At 42.6% G+C, this 17,049-nt stretch overlaps 1 protein-coding gene across 1 annotated transcript; it reads right to left on the bottom strand.

The window, feature by feature from the left end:
• Positions 1-4,825: 4,825 nt before the first annotated feature.
• Positions 4,826-16,969, bottom strand: IL4R (interleukin 4 receptor). The gene is made up of 11 exons (XM_066198005.1): positions 16,879-16,969; positions 16,408-16,626; positions 14,797-14,910; positions 11,262-11,403; positions 10,255-10,406; positions 9,046-9,200; positions 8,312-8,468; positions 7,371-7,470; positions 6,722-6,791; positions 6,506-6,582; positions 4,826-6,407 (listed from the first exon to the last, which is right to left on the bottom strand). Exons 3-11 carry the CDS (start codon positions 14,864-14,866, stop codon positions 4,910-4,912), a joined length of 2,421 nt encoding a protein of 806 aa, XP_066054102.1. The 5' UTR covers positions 14,867-14,910; positions 16,408-16,626; positions 16,879-16,969; the 3' UTR covers positions 4,826-4,909.
• Positions 16,970-17,049: the final 80 nt, after the last annotated feature.

Raw genomic sequence — 17,049 nt, 5'->3', positions numbered from 1 at the left:
CTCACAGGCTGCACTGTAACAACTTTTGCCATGACAATTGCTTCTCTGCATTCAGAATATAGACTCTTAGGTCACATGCACAGATAGTCAGTTTTATAGAGAGCATTCTGGCTAAGAGCAAAAAAAGAACAAAACAGCTGCTCCTCCCCTCATGCAGCTAAATGTGCCACAGCAGCCAGTTCCCCATTCTGTTCAACTAGGACTGCTGCCAGTTTTTCTTCCCTTTCATGTTGCAGTTTTACTAAAGGGACAGTAAGGACATTTCAGTGTTGTAGAAAGACACAGGAGAGGCAGATTGGAAGCAGGACAGCAAAAGGGACATAGACCAAAGCACCTTTGGCCAGAGTTCAGCAGAGATGTAAAGTTCCTCTCAACGAACTTGTCACAAGGAATGAAAACACTCAGGATTTAGCAATCCAGGAGTGCTGCTGGTAGATGTTATTAGGCACTCTGGAAAAACAGGCCAAGGTATGGCAATTCAATAAGCTTTAACTTTGGTTGTGTTAGTGAGGTACCTGGAAGGTGCCCTCTTCCTCACCTGACCGTGTTTTTCCTTTGCTTTGGAGACACCTGCTTAGAAAGACAACAGTCCTGCTGTTGAAAACCAAACCAGTTCACTGGTCTCCCTGCATTATTACCAGAAAGTTCCTGCTGAGCTGTTGCTTGGCTTCCGACCTTGTGACTTTGGTGCAGTAGGAGAGGCCTTGAGGGTTGTGGCCATGACTGCAAGGTCTCAGTCACAGAAGTGTGGTGAAAAACCTAAAATTCCGGGTAATGTGAGATCAAGGTACACCATCACGTGGGAGCCTGGGGCAGACCAGAGGTGAGAAATGATCTGTGTGTTTGTGTGCATACATGGGCACACATGCCTGGGCATTGCAAAAATAGGTAGTAATAAAAATTATCTATTTTTTGTAAAAGCAACTGCATACAAAAGAACACACTTCGGAAGCAACTCTGTCAGGGCTAGGAACACAGACTGCATGAACCATGCTCCCTAAGAGGTTTTCTACAGAAAATACATGGTTAGGAGAAAACAAACTATTCTGTCAGCCTCTGTTCATTAAGGAGTTTTGTTCTACAATTCCATGGTCAGAGGTAAACCTTAGGGAGCAGGGTTTTGGGAGTTACAACCCTCTCATATAGTTCTGTAACCCTTTGTCCCTTTGGCCCTGTCATTGCAACACTTAACTCGTTTTCTTATATAAAGTTTGTAGCTTGTGGTGGGTGAACACTTGGACATCCTTGCACCCTGCTTCAACACTGTAGGGTCACAAAGCAAGATGCAGAGGCAAGCTATTTAAAAAGCTGACCCCTCCTTCACCCTAAATCAACTTGTCCCTACCCCCAAGAACCTGACTCCACATCCTCAAGGTCCTGCTCTATACTAGTGTCACCCTTGTCATGTGGTTGTTGCGAGTTTTCTATGGGCAATGATAAACTTCATCATTGAGGGGTTTTGCCAACAGCTGATACTTAAGAGGTCTGTATTTCCAAGGAGCCAACTCTGTTCAGAAGAGAAATGAAGAGCCAAGCCTGTGGCATTTCTGCAATGGAAAAAGAATGCGTCTGAACTAATTTCTCCTGAACTGTGAATGCACCAGCTTTTTTTCTCAGGAACCTATTTCAGTCATGGTGATTCAGGTTGCTAGTATTTGGAAGAAAGACAGGTGAGAAAGATGTGGAGGTGGAGTGATTACAAGCAAGTAATAAATGGCACTATAAACTAGGCTAAAACTTGGCACAAGCCTTCACCTGCTGGCAGTCTTTCAAAACAAATTGAAAACCACTGAATATATGCTTACTGTGATCAGTAATTCTCTGTCCCGGCAGGAGCCCTCCACTAGCAAAAAAGGACATGCCTGGAGGGTACCAAAGCTCCTCTCTTGGGAGGGCGAGCTGCCTCTCTCTATATAAGCATGCAGGCACAGGCTGGTCCCCAGGTGCTGACTTCAGTCCACACCCCTCACCGCCAGCTCAAATCACAACTCTCACTCACTACCCAAGGGGCAGATCACCAGCTTGGGCTAGAAATCTGTCACTTGAAACCCACCTGGGTTTCATAGCCTGGTAATAGCTATGGATGGCAAAATTGGCAGGGCTAAAGGGTGGAACATGGAACTCAGCTCACACTACAGCCAGGCTCCACACCTGGTCACAGGGAGAGGGTGAGCTGAGGTGCTACCCCCCTCAGCCCCACTGCCTGTCTCCTCTTCTGGGTTATACAAAGACACAGGAACAGGGATCCCCCTTCTCTGAGAGTCAGGTTCCATTTCACCAGAGAAATGTTGAGGAATGGCTACGTGACCAAGGCCACGTAGACATGAGAGCTTTGCTGAAGATCACTTGCATTCACACAGGAGCCAGGTGGAGGTCAGCATGACCTTGAATGCAGCTGTGTTACCATAACAAAACGCTGGGGTTGAGAAGTCTGAGGGAGAAGCTCAGTGATAACAAGAATGGATCCAAATATAATTTTTTTTACTGTAACCAACCAAATATCAACAAGTATATAGTTTTCTTTTACTGTAACCAATCAAATATTAACAAGTATGCATAATAATAAGTAGCCTCAATATAATGTGTGCCTTTTGATCAATAAAGTGAAGCTTGCTTATCAATCATATTGATTATGTGCAATCTTCCCGGCAGGAAAGGGCAATAGAGAAACACTGAATGGAGAGAAAGGGAAGAATAACCCCACACAGAAAGACATCTTACAGAAATGTGCAGACTAGAGGGCATAGCTATGTGGAAGAAAAAAGCCAGGGAAAGGCAGAACAGAGCTGGTGCTCAGCAGAGAAGCAAGTGCTGCAGCAAAGTTGGCCTGAGCAGACCTCTCCAGCCAAGCACAAGCCTTCATGGAGGATTTCACAAACAGCACAAGAGAGAGCACAGGAGTAGAAGGGAAAGAAAGCACCACTGGTGTCCCTACATAGATACCTCTACTACTTTACCAACTTGGAAGAGAGATTTGCAGTACCAGTTGCTGTGTTTAGCATTATGGTTTCCTTCCTTTTGAATGGCAATACAAATAGAGTTTTCTAAATGAGAATAAATGTATACATTTCAATAGAAAAACCCCACTGTTCAATGGTTCTTAAGTGTTTTATGCTGCTGCTAATATACTAGGGTGGAATTTACCATACTGAAATATGTAATTATGCTGTAGAAAAGTTGTCAGCAAATCTTCTTGAATAATTCCAACAAGAAGTACATACTACCTTTAAGGTGCAGGCTAATTCCCATTTTGACAGGACAAGAACAGGAAGCCAAAAAAAAACATTCCACAAAGGTACAGTGTTGGACCACAAACTGGATAATCTGTCTGGGAAGAAACACTGCTTAGAAATCCCTGATTCCTTTTACAGCTGCTGAAGTAACTGTTTGTTTCTACAAGACAAGAAACTCATCACCAATAATAGCACTGTCTAAGTGCAAATGATGGTAATCCTTATTTCAGGTCTTGATTGAGCAGGTATAGAAACATACACCCCATGTCAGGGCTAAGCACACAGGACAACATCCCCCACCCCAAAAGAAGTAAGTTACGGAAGCTGTGTGATATATCAATCACCTCCCCTTTGGATCTGTATTGGCGATTGATGGAGAGACGGGAAGACTGATTTTGGTGATCAGAATTCGATTTTACCCAGGTTTTCCAAGAGCTTATATACCATTTCAGGAAGGTTAATAATTTCTACTACAATAATTAGGTTAAAAGACCATACAAGCAACTTATGCATTTTACAACATCTTTCTCATAGGATTGAATCTCTCCTCTTCCCGTAAGCAGGTTTAATCCCATCTTCTCATAATCTCAAAGTTCTCTTTGTCCCTGCCATGGCATCCTAGTCATCAGACTAGCTATGCTAATTAAATCTGTCTTACTCTCTGTCTTGTGTATTCCCACAGACCTGCACCTATATCCCACCTTCAGGTGTGTCAGCACATTCCACATCACCTTTGTGTGCTTCCCACGCAACTCACTGCCAGGGCAATAACCACAGGAGCTGTACTAAGAACTCCTGCTTCCTGCAGCTGCTGCTCCCTTTTATTTACAGCTGGATTCACCAGCTCTGACTTGGTCCCTGTAGATCTGTGGCTGCCACTGCTGGGTGCTAACCGCAACTGCCCCCAGGGGTCTGCATTGTGTCCCGGCTGCCAGTCCCAGGCAGCCATGAGAGCTACAACCCAGTGAATCATGGGTGACCTACAGTAGCCCTCACTTCAGTCAAGATTGAAATAACAAGCAACAATTCCACTTCCCATACAGTTTATTTCCAAAGACTAGTTCAGTCCTGGCAAATGTGGCTAGGCTAACTCCATATAGCAATTGTCCTCTTGGGCAAGGGTTTGCACAAGTTTTATTTTTTTTCTCATTCTTCCTGCTGTTTTCCATTAACAGTTCTACTGGTCTTTTTTTAACTGCATGTGCCAGTCTGGAGTCCTCACTGTGAACGGGGTGAGAATCAGAGGGATAGAAGTTACTCACAAGATGGTAAGGTAACACCTTGTCTGAGCCACGGAGCACAAGGGGTCTGCAATTCTTCTAAGTTTAGCCCAATACTGCCCAGTGATGCTGGTAAGCTGGCTGCTGAGCCACACCCCCTGCCCCCATCTGCACACTTCAGCACCTCTTCACTTCCCCCTACATCTCCAAATTCCCTCAAGTGGTTGTGTGAGTGGCAGTGGAAGTCAGTATTTTAGTCTGTTATCACCCCCCTCTTGCATTACTTTAGCAGTAGGGTTAAAGCTTTTCCATTTTGTTCCCTTTATAGCTCTTTCTCTGCTGTTTAAATCTTGGCATTTCATTTCTAACAAATGCAACAGCTGTTCATATCTGCTGGTATTTTCATTGCTATCACCAGACAGCTCATTAGTGCTGTTGATCCAAGGGCTACCATCACTACTGTGTGTCATTCTCACCAGATGCTAAACCTGGGACAATGGTGCAGTCAGAACCCTCAACAGTCAAACACACACTGTCCTTTATCCTTGGGTCATAGATTGCAGTTTCTGGAGGTGCTTCATTCTGGCTGTTGCACAGACTAATGAAGGATTCATATAGTGATGTAGAGATATCCTCATTGTCACTGTCCCAGTATAGACTGTTACATTTACCTGCACTACCAAAAGGCTGATAACCAGATGGCTGAGGTGCAGTGGGGCAAGAAATTATATTGGCTTTCCTTTGAACAATTTGATATATTACTTGCTTATGTATTTCTTCCTCTGAAAGAAAAGCTGAAGCACCTTCATTTGCATGTGTGGACAAAGACAGAAAATCAGTATGTTCTGAACAGGTGTTTGGAAAATCAAGCTCAGTGCTGGGAGAGCTGTAGTTGTTACAACACATCTGACTGCTGGCAGGCTGAGTGCTTTGATCCCTGCAGCTGCACTCGGGCGTCTCTGACGAAGGCGGTGAGGAAGGCACGCTTTCAAAGCTCAGAGGCAGGCTGCTGTCAGCCATCGACTCAGACATGAGGGCATTGAAGCTCTTGTATGCAGAGCTGCTCGGTTCCTTGCATGCAGACACAAGCATATTAAAGCTCCTGTAGGCAGAGCCACAGGGCTCCAGGGATGGAGACAAAACGGTGTCACAGCTCTTGTAGGCAGAACCACACAACCCCATGGATGCAGACACAAGGGTATCCAAACTCTTGTCTGCAGGGCTGTTTATTCTGTCTGTTTTGGTTCCAAACAATGATTTATTTGTAGACTCCTGGATCAGGACACAAGAGTCAAGCTCATTTTCAGAACTATAGAGAAAAAGGCTTTGATGAAGATCTCTTGCATCCAGAGAAGCAGAATTTATGCTGGAGCTCCGATAGCCAGATTCAAAGGATTCTTCTGATAGGTCTGACTCTCTGCTGGCTGTACTACAATTGTAGTCCTCTTGAGAGGCTTTGGTGGAAAGGGGAGCTGTATGAGAAATATCACATGGTTGCAGACTCTGGGCTGCACTTTCTTTTGGATTTTGTTGTGATGGATTTTCTGAACCAATGTCCTCTAAAGTTTTCCTCTCAACTGTGGGGATATTTGGGCCTTTATTGTCTTGCATGTTATTTTCATCTGCCAGGAGTGCATCAAACATGTTAGCTAGTAACTCATTGTGCTCAGGATGCCCTCTGAAAGCAACGATGCTGCTCTCACAAGGCTCAAACATGGTGATCTGGTTGCCAGTTTCTTCTTGGCTCTCCGTTTCACTGTCTGTCAAGCATACACAGATTTCTATACACTCTTCAACTGGTATTGTATCAGGGGTTAAAACTGCACTGCTGCCTTTTGGCAACCATTCTCCAGACTTGCTGTGGCAACTGCAAGATTTCTCAACATTTCTGATGTTATCTTTTCCCTTGAAGTTTTGGCTTGACAAACTTTGAGCCAGACAGTTCTTGCAACTTCTGTTTTTGGAAGTCAAACAGAAAGGACAGTTAATGTTTATGGTACAGGAAACAATTTTATGCTGTAAAGCAGAGGGAATTTTTTTAATCTTACTTACATTTGTTGTTCCATATGACTCGGCTTTAAGTCATGGAACGGGAACTTAATTTCATCAAAGTAGCACAAAACTGAAAACTAATAAACATACAAATGAGATTTAGGACACATATGAGCTGTATTTAGTATCCCTTATACTAGACACACAATAGAATTTTTTACATATTCTACTTCTGATGATCAGGAAAAGGTATTTTTTGCAAAGCTTTCAAATTACCTTGACATTTTTTACAACCAAATGGCTCTTTGCTGGATTTGGAATTTGATCCCACCATTCTTTTTTCACTCTGCAAGGGAAGAATGAAAATTACTTGTTTTGACTGCACTTGGGATTAATTGGTGTACATTTCTCTCCTCTGTTCTTCTTTCCCTCTTAGGCATCTGCCTTGCAGTAACAGAAAGTGTTAGTTTTGGGCATCTCCTGCTTTTCATTAAACCAGTGCAAAGATGTTTGTATGTTTGGTACTTGACTGCTCTGCATAGCGACTGCCACCCATTGTTCTAATTATGTTTAAAATGAGGTGTGAAATAGACAGGATCTCACTTTCACATAACCATTTCAAAAATTTTGAAAGAAATAAAGGTATTTAGCCATCACTACTTGAACTCCAGCAAAGACTAGGGTCCAAAACTGACAACCCCCTGCTCTAGTAATACTATTCTAGTAAGATTAATAAAGACAGAAAATGACAGAGTGAAACTGACTTGTGTTTATAAAATCTCTGCTCACAGACAGCTGGAGAAAGGTGCTGAGAAAACCCAAGACATTAGATTTCTGTCCTACCAGACATTCAGCTAATCAATAGCAATACTGATATCCCTATAAACGGTTACTCTATAAACTCTGTAACAAGCAGGATACCTACTTGGTGAAACAGAAGTAACAAATTACAGATCCTGCCACGATCAGTATGCAGGATGTGGGCACAGCCATCTGCAGAATGTCTTCAGCCTTCACCTGGTAATCTGTTAAACAAGCAAATATTTACATGTGAATGTGCATCTAAATGCAAGCACTGGCAATACCAAATTATTTGCTGCTCTTCTGCAACTTAAAAAAATGCTCTTTTAGAGGATGTAAAAGAAAGCCTCCAGCACATAAAGAACAGCCCCCAGAGCTGCCAGCAGCACTGGTGTGCACTCTGTCAGACAGGTGTGGTGCAGAGACTGTGCTCAGCTTCTGGGTGTGGCAGGAGCTGGGAGAGCCAGGGTGTACTGCAGGGCCCTGCCAGCCCTTGGGGACAAGGCCTGTCCCACAGTGCCTAAAATGGCATTATCATTGTCACTGTAGTGCAGATGTTCCTTGTTTTCTCTGTTGCTCTTCAGGGGCTTTTATAAACCCTCATGCCTCTATTAAATACTGCTTAATTTGCAGCCTATCTATATAGATAGACAGATATATATCTATATGGATAGATAGATAGATAGATAGATAGATAGATAGATAGATAGATAGATCTTGTTCATTTATACCCACTTGCTCTCACATCAATATTGCTGTTTATTTCAAATATTTTGTCTACTTCCCTGTTGTCTACTTCATGAAATATTTACAGAGAATAGTCAGATTCCTTTCAGCCTTTTTTTCACAAGGCTAAGCAAATCAGCCACTCTTGGTCTTCCCTTCCTTAGTTTCCCAAGGAGTTGCCTATTTACATTTAGTGGTTTTGGAAGCCTTTACAAATGCATTCACTTTACATTCAAAATGATGAAGATGATGAGTCCATAACTCTCCTCCAAGAGAGCAGCAGAGTATGTAAGACTATATGCCATCCTTTTACCAAACTGCTTTTTCTGACACTATTACCATAGTGAAATTCAACTTCTTCACTCCATTCACTCCAGTAGGCTGAGTAGCCCGTGTAGTTACACCTGAGACTTGCAACGTAATCATAGCCTCTCTTCAAGGAGCTTGCAGTAATCTCAAAGCTTTTTGCCTGGTAGTTAATTGCTTTTACAGAGACCTGAAAAGAAAGTGAGAAAGTTCACTTTGATTTCTTTATAGGGTGAAGGTTTAGTGACAGCAACTAAATACCAATAGTGTTATGTGTTTCAGTGACCTTTCACAAATGAACAAACAAATGACTGTGTATGATGTTGCAGTTCATATCATCAGCAGGTGGCATTTGTTACCTGCCACTATGCATGTTCTTCTGCTACCAGAAGCAGCCCAGCCCAGAAATGCTGGATTATTCAGAAGGGTGTTTGAAGTGCCTCACCTTCCCCACAGAGCCACCAGCTTCCTGATGTCTAAGGAACAAATGAAGTTCAGGGAACAGAAGCATTGTATTTTCAATCTCTCCCCTGCCTACTGCAAGCAGCAGACCATTTTGGGGTGGCAGTCAGAAGAGTTTCAGTCCTCTGACAGGCAGCTGAACCATCTAGGGGGCAAAGTGAACTGTGGCAAGTGTGTGATGAGGAAACACCGTGGGGTTTGCTCTGGCTGGCCCTTACACTGCTATTCATGAAGTGACTTTCTAGAGGACTTTTAAAACCTTAAAGCTCCAGAAACAGAAAATGAAGAGACTGGGTGCCTCTTACCTCTGTTGGGTGCTGCTTCCTCCAGTATTTCACTTCATAGACGACTGGCTGTCCAGAGAGCATGGATGGAGAAGAGTAGCTCTCCTCCCAACTCAGATTGAAGTTACCATTTTCAGCTTTCTCAATGGCAAGATTTTTGGGGGCTCTTGGTTTAACTGTATGTTAAAGAATACAAAACAGGGTAATGGGAGACCACTGATGGAGAGAATCAGAGAGAGAAGCATTCACCAGAGACCAGAATATCATTGCAGTCAATGCACTTAGCCCTTTTTACCATGTCATAGCACAAGAATAGAGAGGCCAACACCTGAGCAGCTTCAGGGTATTTATTAACAAGCACTGATCCTTCAAGCTGGCTGAACAAACTGCAAGCACGGCCTTTTGGTGCACTGGATGCAGCTTTCAGCCTGGAGAAATGGGAACAACCTGTGCCCTGACAGTAGCAGCTGTGAGGCTGGGTGGGCACAGAGCCCCAACGTCACAGCCAAGCTGTCTTGGCTCCCTGTCTCTTGGAAATCAGTGTGGACTTTGCTATCTGGCAGATAAGCAGCAGCATCAATCAAGTATTCTGAAGAGAACCAGCTCCTTGGCCTGGCTAAGGTATGAAAATGGTTTCTCTGAGTGTTTAAGGTGACAGGCATTACCAACAAGCACACTGTTCTGACCAAACTGGGGGCAGAGACATGAGCTGTGTTTACACTCTGTCCTGTTTAGGAGCAGTCTCTCTAACTTTTTATCAATGGTTCTTAAAATCCAACAGCAATTACTGTAAAAAATCCTCTGCTCATATAGCATGATTCAACTAGCATGAAAAATCAGAGTATGACAGAGACAGCAATGGGAGGAATTTCAGTAGGGGTAACCTATTTTCCTTCTGGAAACTGAAAGTAGCATGACTCCTCTTCATCCTATAAGCCACAAGTAAAATGCACTAAGCATAATCTAAGACCCCAAACTCCTTTTGGCTCACAGCTGAGAGGGTACAGCTAGAGGAAGAATCACTCTCTGCTTTCCCCATGACTTACATCCATTTCTTAAGAATCTAATCCAGAATCAGGTTTCTAAAACAAATGGATTTTGCATTTAAGCTATCATGACATTTTGCACCTCTGATAAGCAAAAACTGTTCTGGCGACATGAATGAGAAGTTAGCAAGGATTGCAAAGCCTGGAGCCAGATGTGCCAGGGACAAAGTAAACAAGTTCTTACCAACAAATGCTGGTCTAACACTGTAATTCCACATATCCGTGCCATTGAATTGTAGGGCTAGAATATACGTGAGGCCTGATACAAAATAATCTGGATATATTGTACAAGTGCACCTTAAACTGTCTTTTTCATTCTCAGGAACACACATGCTTCTGAAAAACAGGCACAAATTCATGTGATGTTTAAGAGAATGTGACACACTATTCCTTGAAAAGGTGAAATCAAGTTTCCCAACATGTATAACTAATCAAAACTGAGACAAGTCAGTTTCCAGAAATGTTTCCAAAACAAAACTGATATCCCCAAACAACCCACCCTCCCCAGCCACCCCCTGGATATCTGTATCACACAATTGAAAAACCTGACAGAAAGGCTAATGATTGATCCCAAGTATCACTCTTTGCCACACTTCAGCTTCTACAGGCACAGCTTGTTAGCACAGAACAGGTTTATTGCAGTGTATGAGCAAGGTTATTTGAATGTAGGTGTGGTGAAATCATGCAGTGAGGAACAGGAGAACCCAGAAGCATCTTTTGTAAGAGATGATGACTGGCCCAGCTCAGAACAGGGACAACAGTCTGTGCCTGAACATGGAGTTAGACTGTATGCAGAGACAATCACCTGAGCTCCAGCAGAAAATATCTTTCACACAGGCTACAGACCAGTGAATCAAGTAAGATTTCTCATGAAGAAGCTAAAATTTTGCATGAAGTTAAGGTTTTGTAAACTTTTGAGTCCTACCACTCTTATCAGTAGGACCTGACCCCTCCACTGTACTAAGAGAGCAGAAAGTTCTACAGAAGAGTAAACCACTGAACAGAGAGTGCTGTTAATTGCAGAAACCCATTTTACTTAAAAGGAAATAATCCATTTTACTTTAAGAGGAATAATCTGAAGTACATTTTGTCCCAGACACCCACAGTAGAGGGAGGGAATTAAAGCCAATAGTAGCTATAGAATATATGAAGCTCTAACAATGGCAGTGTAACATCTTATTAAAAACTTACGACACAGAAGAAGTTTCCTCGCTGTACCAGAGCAGGAACTCTTTGGAGCAATTGGTTTGTGCAGGCACCTTCCAGTGACAAACCAGCTCTTTGTCAAAGTCAGTGACGCATGCAAAATCTTGTATGTGTCCTGCAGTCATAACTGGGGAAAAGCAGCATACAATGAGAAGCAAGATGATCAGAAGACTATATTGGACCAAGCAGAAATATTAACTTTTCCATCTAAACAGAGCTGCCGCACATCGACAAATTAAGTGAAAACATTGTTATTTTTTGTGTCTGGGTAAATGGAAAGAGGGGCACTCAGACTGTCTCCACCTTTCTGGAGACAATGTCTATGGTCTTGAAGAGGAAGAGTCTGCAGTAGTAATATTGAGATAGAAAGGCACATCTCAGCCAACACAGACTTCCAAGAACAGAAAATTCGATTCCAATAGCAATTTAAAACACATCATTAAATTACAAAACAGCATCGTCTCACCTATTAAATACAAAAGGTTCAAACCCCAAAATGCAGATAATTAACAGAGTCAGACCAGGATCGCTGCTTACAGTCATGAGCTGTGCTTTACCTACAATGGTTCTAGGCTTCCCAAATGCACACCTTCTGCCTCCCCAGGGCAGCTCCCCAGTGCCTAGAAGATCTTCCTGCCACAGTCTTTCTTCTATTAGATACCTTTATTTCATTTCACTCAGTACTTCCTGTTCTTCTACTTGTCATTTTTATCAGAGCATTCAAGACAGAGGAGAGATTGAGTCACACTGAGCCAGGCACTGAGGAGGTACACAAAAGCCCAGAGTCTCTGCACTCCAGTGTTCAAATTTATAACTATTTTCACTGGCAGTATATATATATAAAAAAAAAAAAAAAAGAAAAAAAAAGAAAAAAGAAGAATATACTGGTCAAAACATCTTTGTTAGACCTGGAACTGGAAATAGAATCCACAATCTTCAGTACCCCTTCCAGCCTCACTTTCCTTTACTTCAAGGTGCTCCACAAGAGTAAAACAAAAAACAGAAAAGGAGAAGCTAGGTGACAGTAAGTTCATGTTGTTATTTGGACTAACAGTTTGCCAACCCTGGTACTGGACCCTTCAATGTGATCATTAGGAAATAGCTAGAAATAGCTAATACATTTATCATCCCTAACAATTATTTGCCTTTTCTTATCTCTTTCACAGGTAAATAATAACAGTATCTCCCTTTTCTTGCACAAGCTGTAGAAATATAAATCCTTTTCTGCTTTACAAGTCAATCTCCTGGAAAAAATTAAAAATATCTTAACTGGTTTTTTTTAATCCTATTAATCAAGATTTTCTGAGAATTTCCAAAGGGATTCTGCTAGAAGGTTTTCTGTGGCAATTATACAAGACCAAATTTTGTGTATGTGGCCCAGTACATTACCAACTCTCCATGCTCATCATTTACATTGTAAATTCAAGACTCAGTTGCCAACTATTCACATCCTGCAAGGTAGTTGTCCTTCAGCCACTTCTGCTTCACAGGCTTATTCCTTCCAATGGGTATCTAAATTTCAGATTATTCATCCCAAGCTTTTTTTTTTGCTGAAAGTACCTAGCATCATTTTATCTTCCCTACATTTCTATTTTTTCTGTAGTCCACTTGTGTTATTTATTATGATTCAACTTCTGCATACTCTGATACAGTACAGGATCTGCAAATGTAAAATGTGATGATCAGATGCCTTTCAGTGAACATGATATATAGCACAATGGAATCTATAAAATTTGGATTCTAAGTTGTCTGGTATACTGACTCCTTATAAAGCTAGAAATGACTGTGATTCATGGTTTCATTAGTGTTCAAATAATTAGAAAATGTTTTGGTTTAATTACTAAGGCTAAATATTTATCTTGTAGGTAAGAACTTTTGCTGTAATGTCCTTTCTGGATGGCAGCACCATGTTAGGTTTCCTTTTTTTCTGCATGGTACCCAATCCTTTAAAACTCATCAAAAAAGCAGCAAGTCAAACTTCTGCAACACTTTAACAGTCACACTGTTTTTTATTTTACAATAATCATTACACTGTTGATGTTGTTTATATTTGGTTTGTAATTTTATTGCTAGTTTCCTTTTCTCACTTTAAAATGTACTTTTAACAGAAGCACTATCAATTTAAGGCCCTTAAAGATGAATGACATTATTTTTCAATGTGTTAATCATCTTACACTTTCAAGAATACTTGAATTAAATGAAGCTCTTCCTGCTGTGTTAAGCTATGATGACTAACAGTTTTACTTCATCATGCCATTCAGTGCCCTCAAGTCTTTTCAGAACCCTAAATCATATTCTCTGCTCTTTGCCTGTCACCTTCTTGCTTTTCCATCTCTGATACACCATATTTTTTTAAAAAAAAGCTCAGACGTTTAAGAATTTCCTTTTGAAATCATACACAGTACAGGGCTTGTTTTGAGTTTGTACAGTTAAAAGAGGGAACTGAAATACCGAATTTCTTTTTTAATCCTCAAAGAGTACGTGATGCTGAAGAAACTTGCGTTGTTAACCAGGCAAACACACCCAAGCAAAACACAATAAAATTAAACTTTAATAAAGATCATTTAAGGAAATGAAAAGATGGGGTTACCTAGATCAGACAACCCTGCCAATGCACTCTTGCAAACCTTGATCCTTCTCATTAATTCAAATTGCACAATTTCATAGTACATGAGACAGTAGCTAATAAACCTCCTTTTTTAGAGTCAGGGTATTTTTAATTGTCATTTAACTATTTTGGTTTGCTTTATAAAACAAAATGAGATCTAAGAAACTATAGACTACTGTGGAACTAGTTTAAAAAAGTACAGAAAGCAAAGTGTGAGATTCATCTTCCAGAAAACAAAAACGCATTATTGAAAACCATTACTATATATATATATCATTAGTATTTATAATCAAACATCATAGAAGATGCAATGAAAACAAAACCCATGTTTATACTCAGCTTCTGCCAACTAAGCTTCATGAAATAACCCGTAAGGAACCAGCATCCACAGGCTGACAGAAGGGTTGCGAGGGACGGACACACGGACACCTCACCCCCGTGTGCCCCTGCACAGGGACAGGTCAGAGCTGCTGTGTCCCACAGACAGCGCCTGCCAAAGCTGTCCTAATCCCAGCAAGCAGGATTTGAAGCCACTCCCTCTGCACAAGCTGCAGAGAGCACAGACTGCAGGTGCACAGCTCCCCGGTGGCCCTGCGGGGGACACTGCACTGCTGCCCGGGCCACGCTGGGACCCTGCTCACAGCGAGTGTCCAGGGCACCTCAGAGAGTGGGGAAGGAGGAGATGGCTTTCCAAACCTGCTTCTCCTTTCTGCAAACTTCCAGTTTTTCTTGCCCACAAAGAAAAGGTCAATATAAAGAAAAAAAAAAAAAAACCTAAAACTTTTTTTCTAGTATGGGGATATTTCTGACATACGAAGTTACAAATTTTGTAGTAGTTAATTAGTGGTAACAGCGTTATCTAGTGGTCAAGAAAAGCCTCAGTATAATAATTTAAAATATTGACAGACATACCTTGATTTTTTGTATATGAAAAGAAAAGGATCCACAGGGTATATGGTGCAGCACTTGGGAGTCTTGCCATTATTGACAATGGTCAGGTTCAGCAGAAAAAACTGTGCTGCAATTCTGCCAACAGAAAACATAATAAGCTTACATCCCTCTCTCAGTTAAGGTAAAGGTGTAGTTTTTCCTACCACTCTGCCAGCTGTACCTGTTTCCCACCTCTGGCCCCTAAAATTAGCTCACTGAATGAGACATGTAGAAGAATAAGGAGAATACAAATGAGCTAGAAAACTTCTCTGCAAAATTTTAATTACAGAGGATACAGGACTGACATTGGCAGTGGACCTACTCTCTTTAGCTACCAGAAAAGGAAAGTTGCTAGTATGTAAAGGGTAAAAAAAGGTAAGCACTAGACCAAAATTAGTGACATTGTCACCAAATCCCTATGATTCCACTCGGGTAAGTGAAAGAATTTAGAATGAAGTGTCCAATCTATTGACTAAAATGTTTTCCCCAAGTCTTATCACCAGTACCTTGATAATCTGAGTATCACCCTCTTAAAAAAAATTTAGCAAAGAACTCTGAGCATTGCTCCAACAGAACGCAGATTCATTAAACCATTAGATAATTAAAAGTTGTAAAACAGATGCCTAATCATTATATAACCAGAACAACTTTGGAGAAGGAAAATAATGCAGCTTTTATGTCTCTAAGCATAGCAAAACTGTCTAGGTAGATTGAAAGCAGATGAAATAATTAATTTCAGACTTAAAAATAGCAAGAGAGGGGAGGGGAGGGGAGGGGAGGGGAGGAGAGGAGAGGAGAGGAGAGGAGAGGAGAGGAGAGGAGAGGAGAGGAGAGGAATGGTGTTGGGTGTTCTGCAGAAGGTTGGTCAGATTCTGAAGCAAAATGGACCACTGAAAAGTATTTGTGGATGGCAGTTCAATACTCTCTTCCCCAAGCCAACCATGCAGCAGAACCACATTTCATGCATCTGACAGAGGTGTGTCTGTCTGACTGAAATATCCACCTTAGAAGTTAAGGGATAACGACCCTTCTGTGACCTTCCCTGGGGCAGTTACTGCTTACCTAGTAATAAAGGACAAACCTGAAAGACAAATTTCTCACAAGAGCTTGAGAAAACTATTACTCAAGAGCTGAGTTTTCATTTTCCGAGAATAGATGAAATGTGACTAAGCAGCATAATACGTTTTTTAAAAGAACACAAGGACCTTTTTTTTTAAAAAAAAAAAAAAAAAGAGCCAACTGCTCTGGCATTAAAAAAACCCTCCTTCATTTCCCTTTTTCCTGGAATTCTCAAGAGAGGAAGCATTTGCTTTCCACTGTTCGGTAATACTGCCACATGACTCGAGTTCCAAGAAACTCTCAGAACTCCTAAAACTTTGGCAGAGACTCCTGAACCACGTAAGCATGTCCAAACAAGCAGATGGCAGACCAAAACCATCTTCTCCTGGAAGAATGGATCTGCAGACGTGGATAAAAATAGAGCTAAGCCAGATCTTACTCTCTAGTTTAAAGCACTGGCTATAAACGCTCAATAAAAACAGACAAGCGCTACATGGCAAAGCAAAAGGTTCACCAATAGATTCTGTACCAAACCTTGAAAAGAAAGCCTGTGCGGAGCGTAATGCCTCCTGATGAGAGTCCGCCCGTTTCGCTCGGCACGAACCGGCCCGAAGCTCTGCGGGACTCGGAGCCCCGGGCTGGGCACGGCCGGGAACGGCTCCGACCGGGAACGCGGGCCCGGGACAGGCGGGGCACGCAGCACGTCCGGTGGGAACGACACTTCGGAGAATCACACCGCTTTCGTCTAAAATACTGTAAAAAGAGCGCTCGAGTTTAACAACCTCAAGGAAAGAGACGCGATTCTGCCCGCGGGCTCCAGCCGGAGCCGCCGCACGGGACGGGCTCGGGCATCTCGGCCCGGCCAAGCTCCGGAAGGAGCACGGACTTTCCGCTCTTCCCAGAACCGGCACGGAGAAATACACAGACCCTACAAACGGCGCGCCAAGCGCAAGTAACGAGAAGGAGCCGGTCCTGACACCGGGACGAGGGCACCACCGAACGCACCTTGTCTCTACCGGTCCCCGCGCCGGGCTCCGCACCGGGGAGCTCCCGATCCCGGACACGGCGCGGCCCAGGCCCGGCCCGACGCCATCGGCCCCCACGCTCCGCTCATCCGGGGCGGGGCCGGGGCGGGGCCGGGGCGGGGCCGGGGCGGGCCGGGGCGGGGCCGGGGCG

Source organism: Chamaea fasciata, unplaced genomic scaffold (assembly GCF_029207755.1).
Source record: "Chamaea fasciata isolate MVZ Bird 193981 ecotype frontalis unplaced genomic scaffold, bChaFas1.0.hap1 SCAF_16, whole genome shotgun sequence".
NCBI lineage: Eukaryota > Metazoa > Chordata > Aves > Passeriformes > Sylviidae > Chamaea > Chamaea fasciata.
The sequence above is the reverse complement of the archived record's forward strand: the minus strand, read 5'-3'. Positions and strand labels throughout refer to the sequence as shown.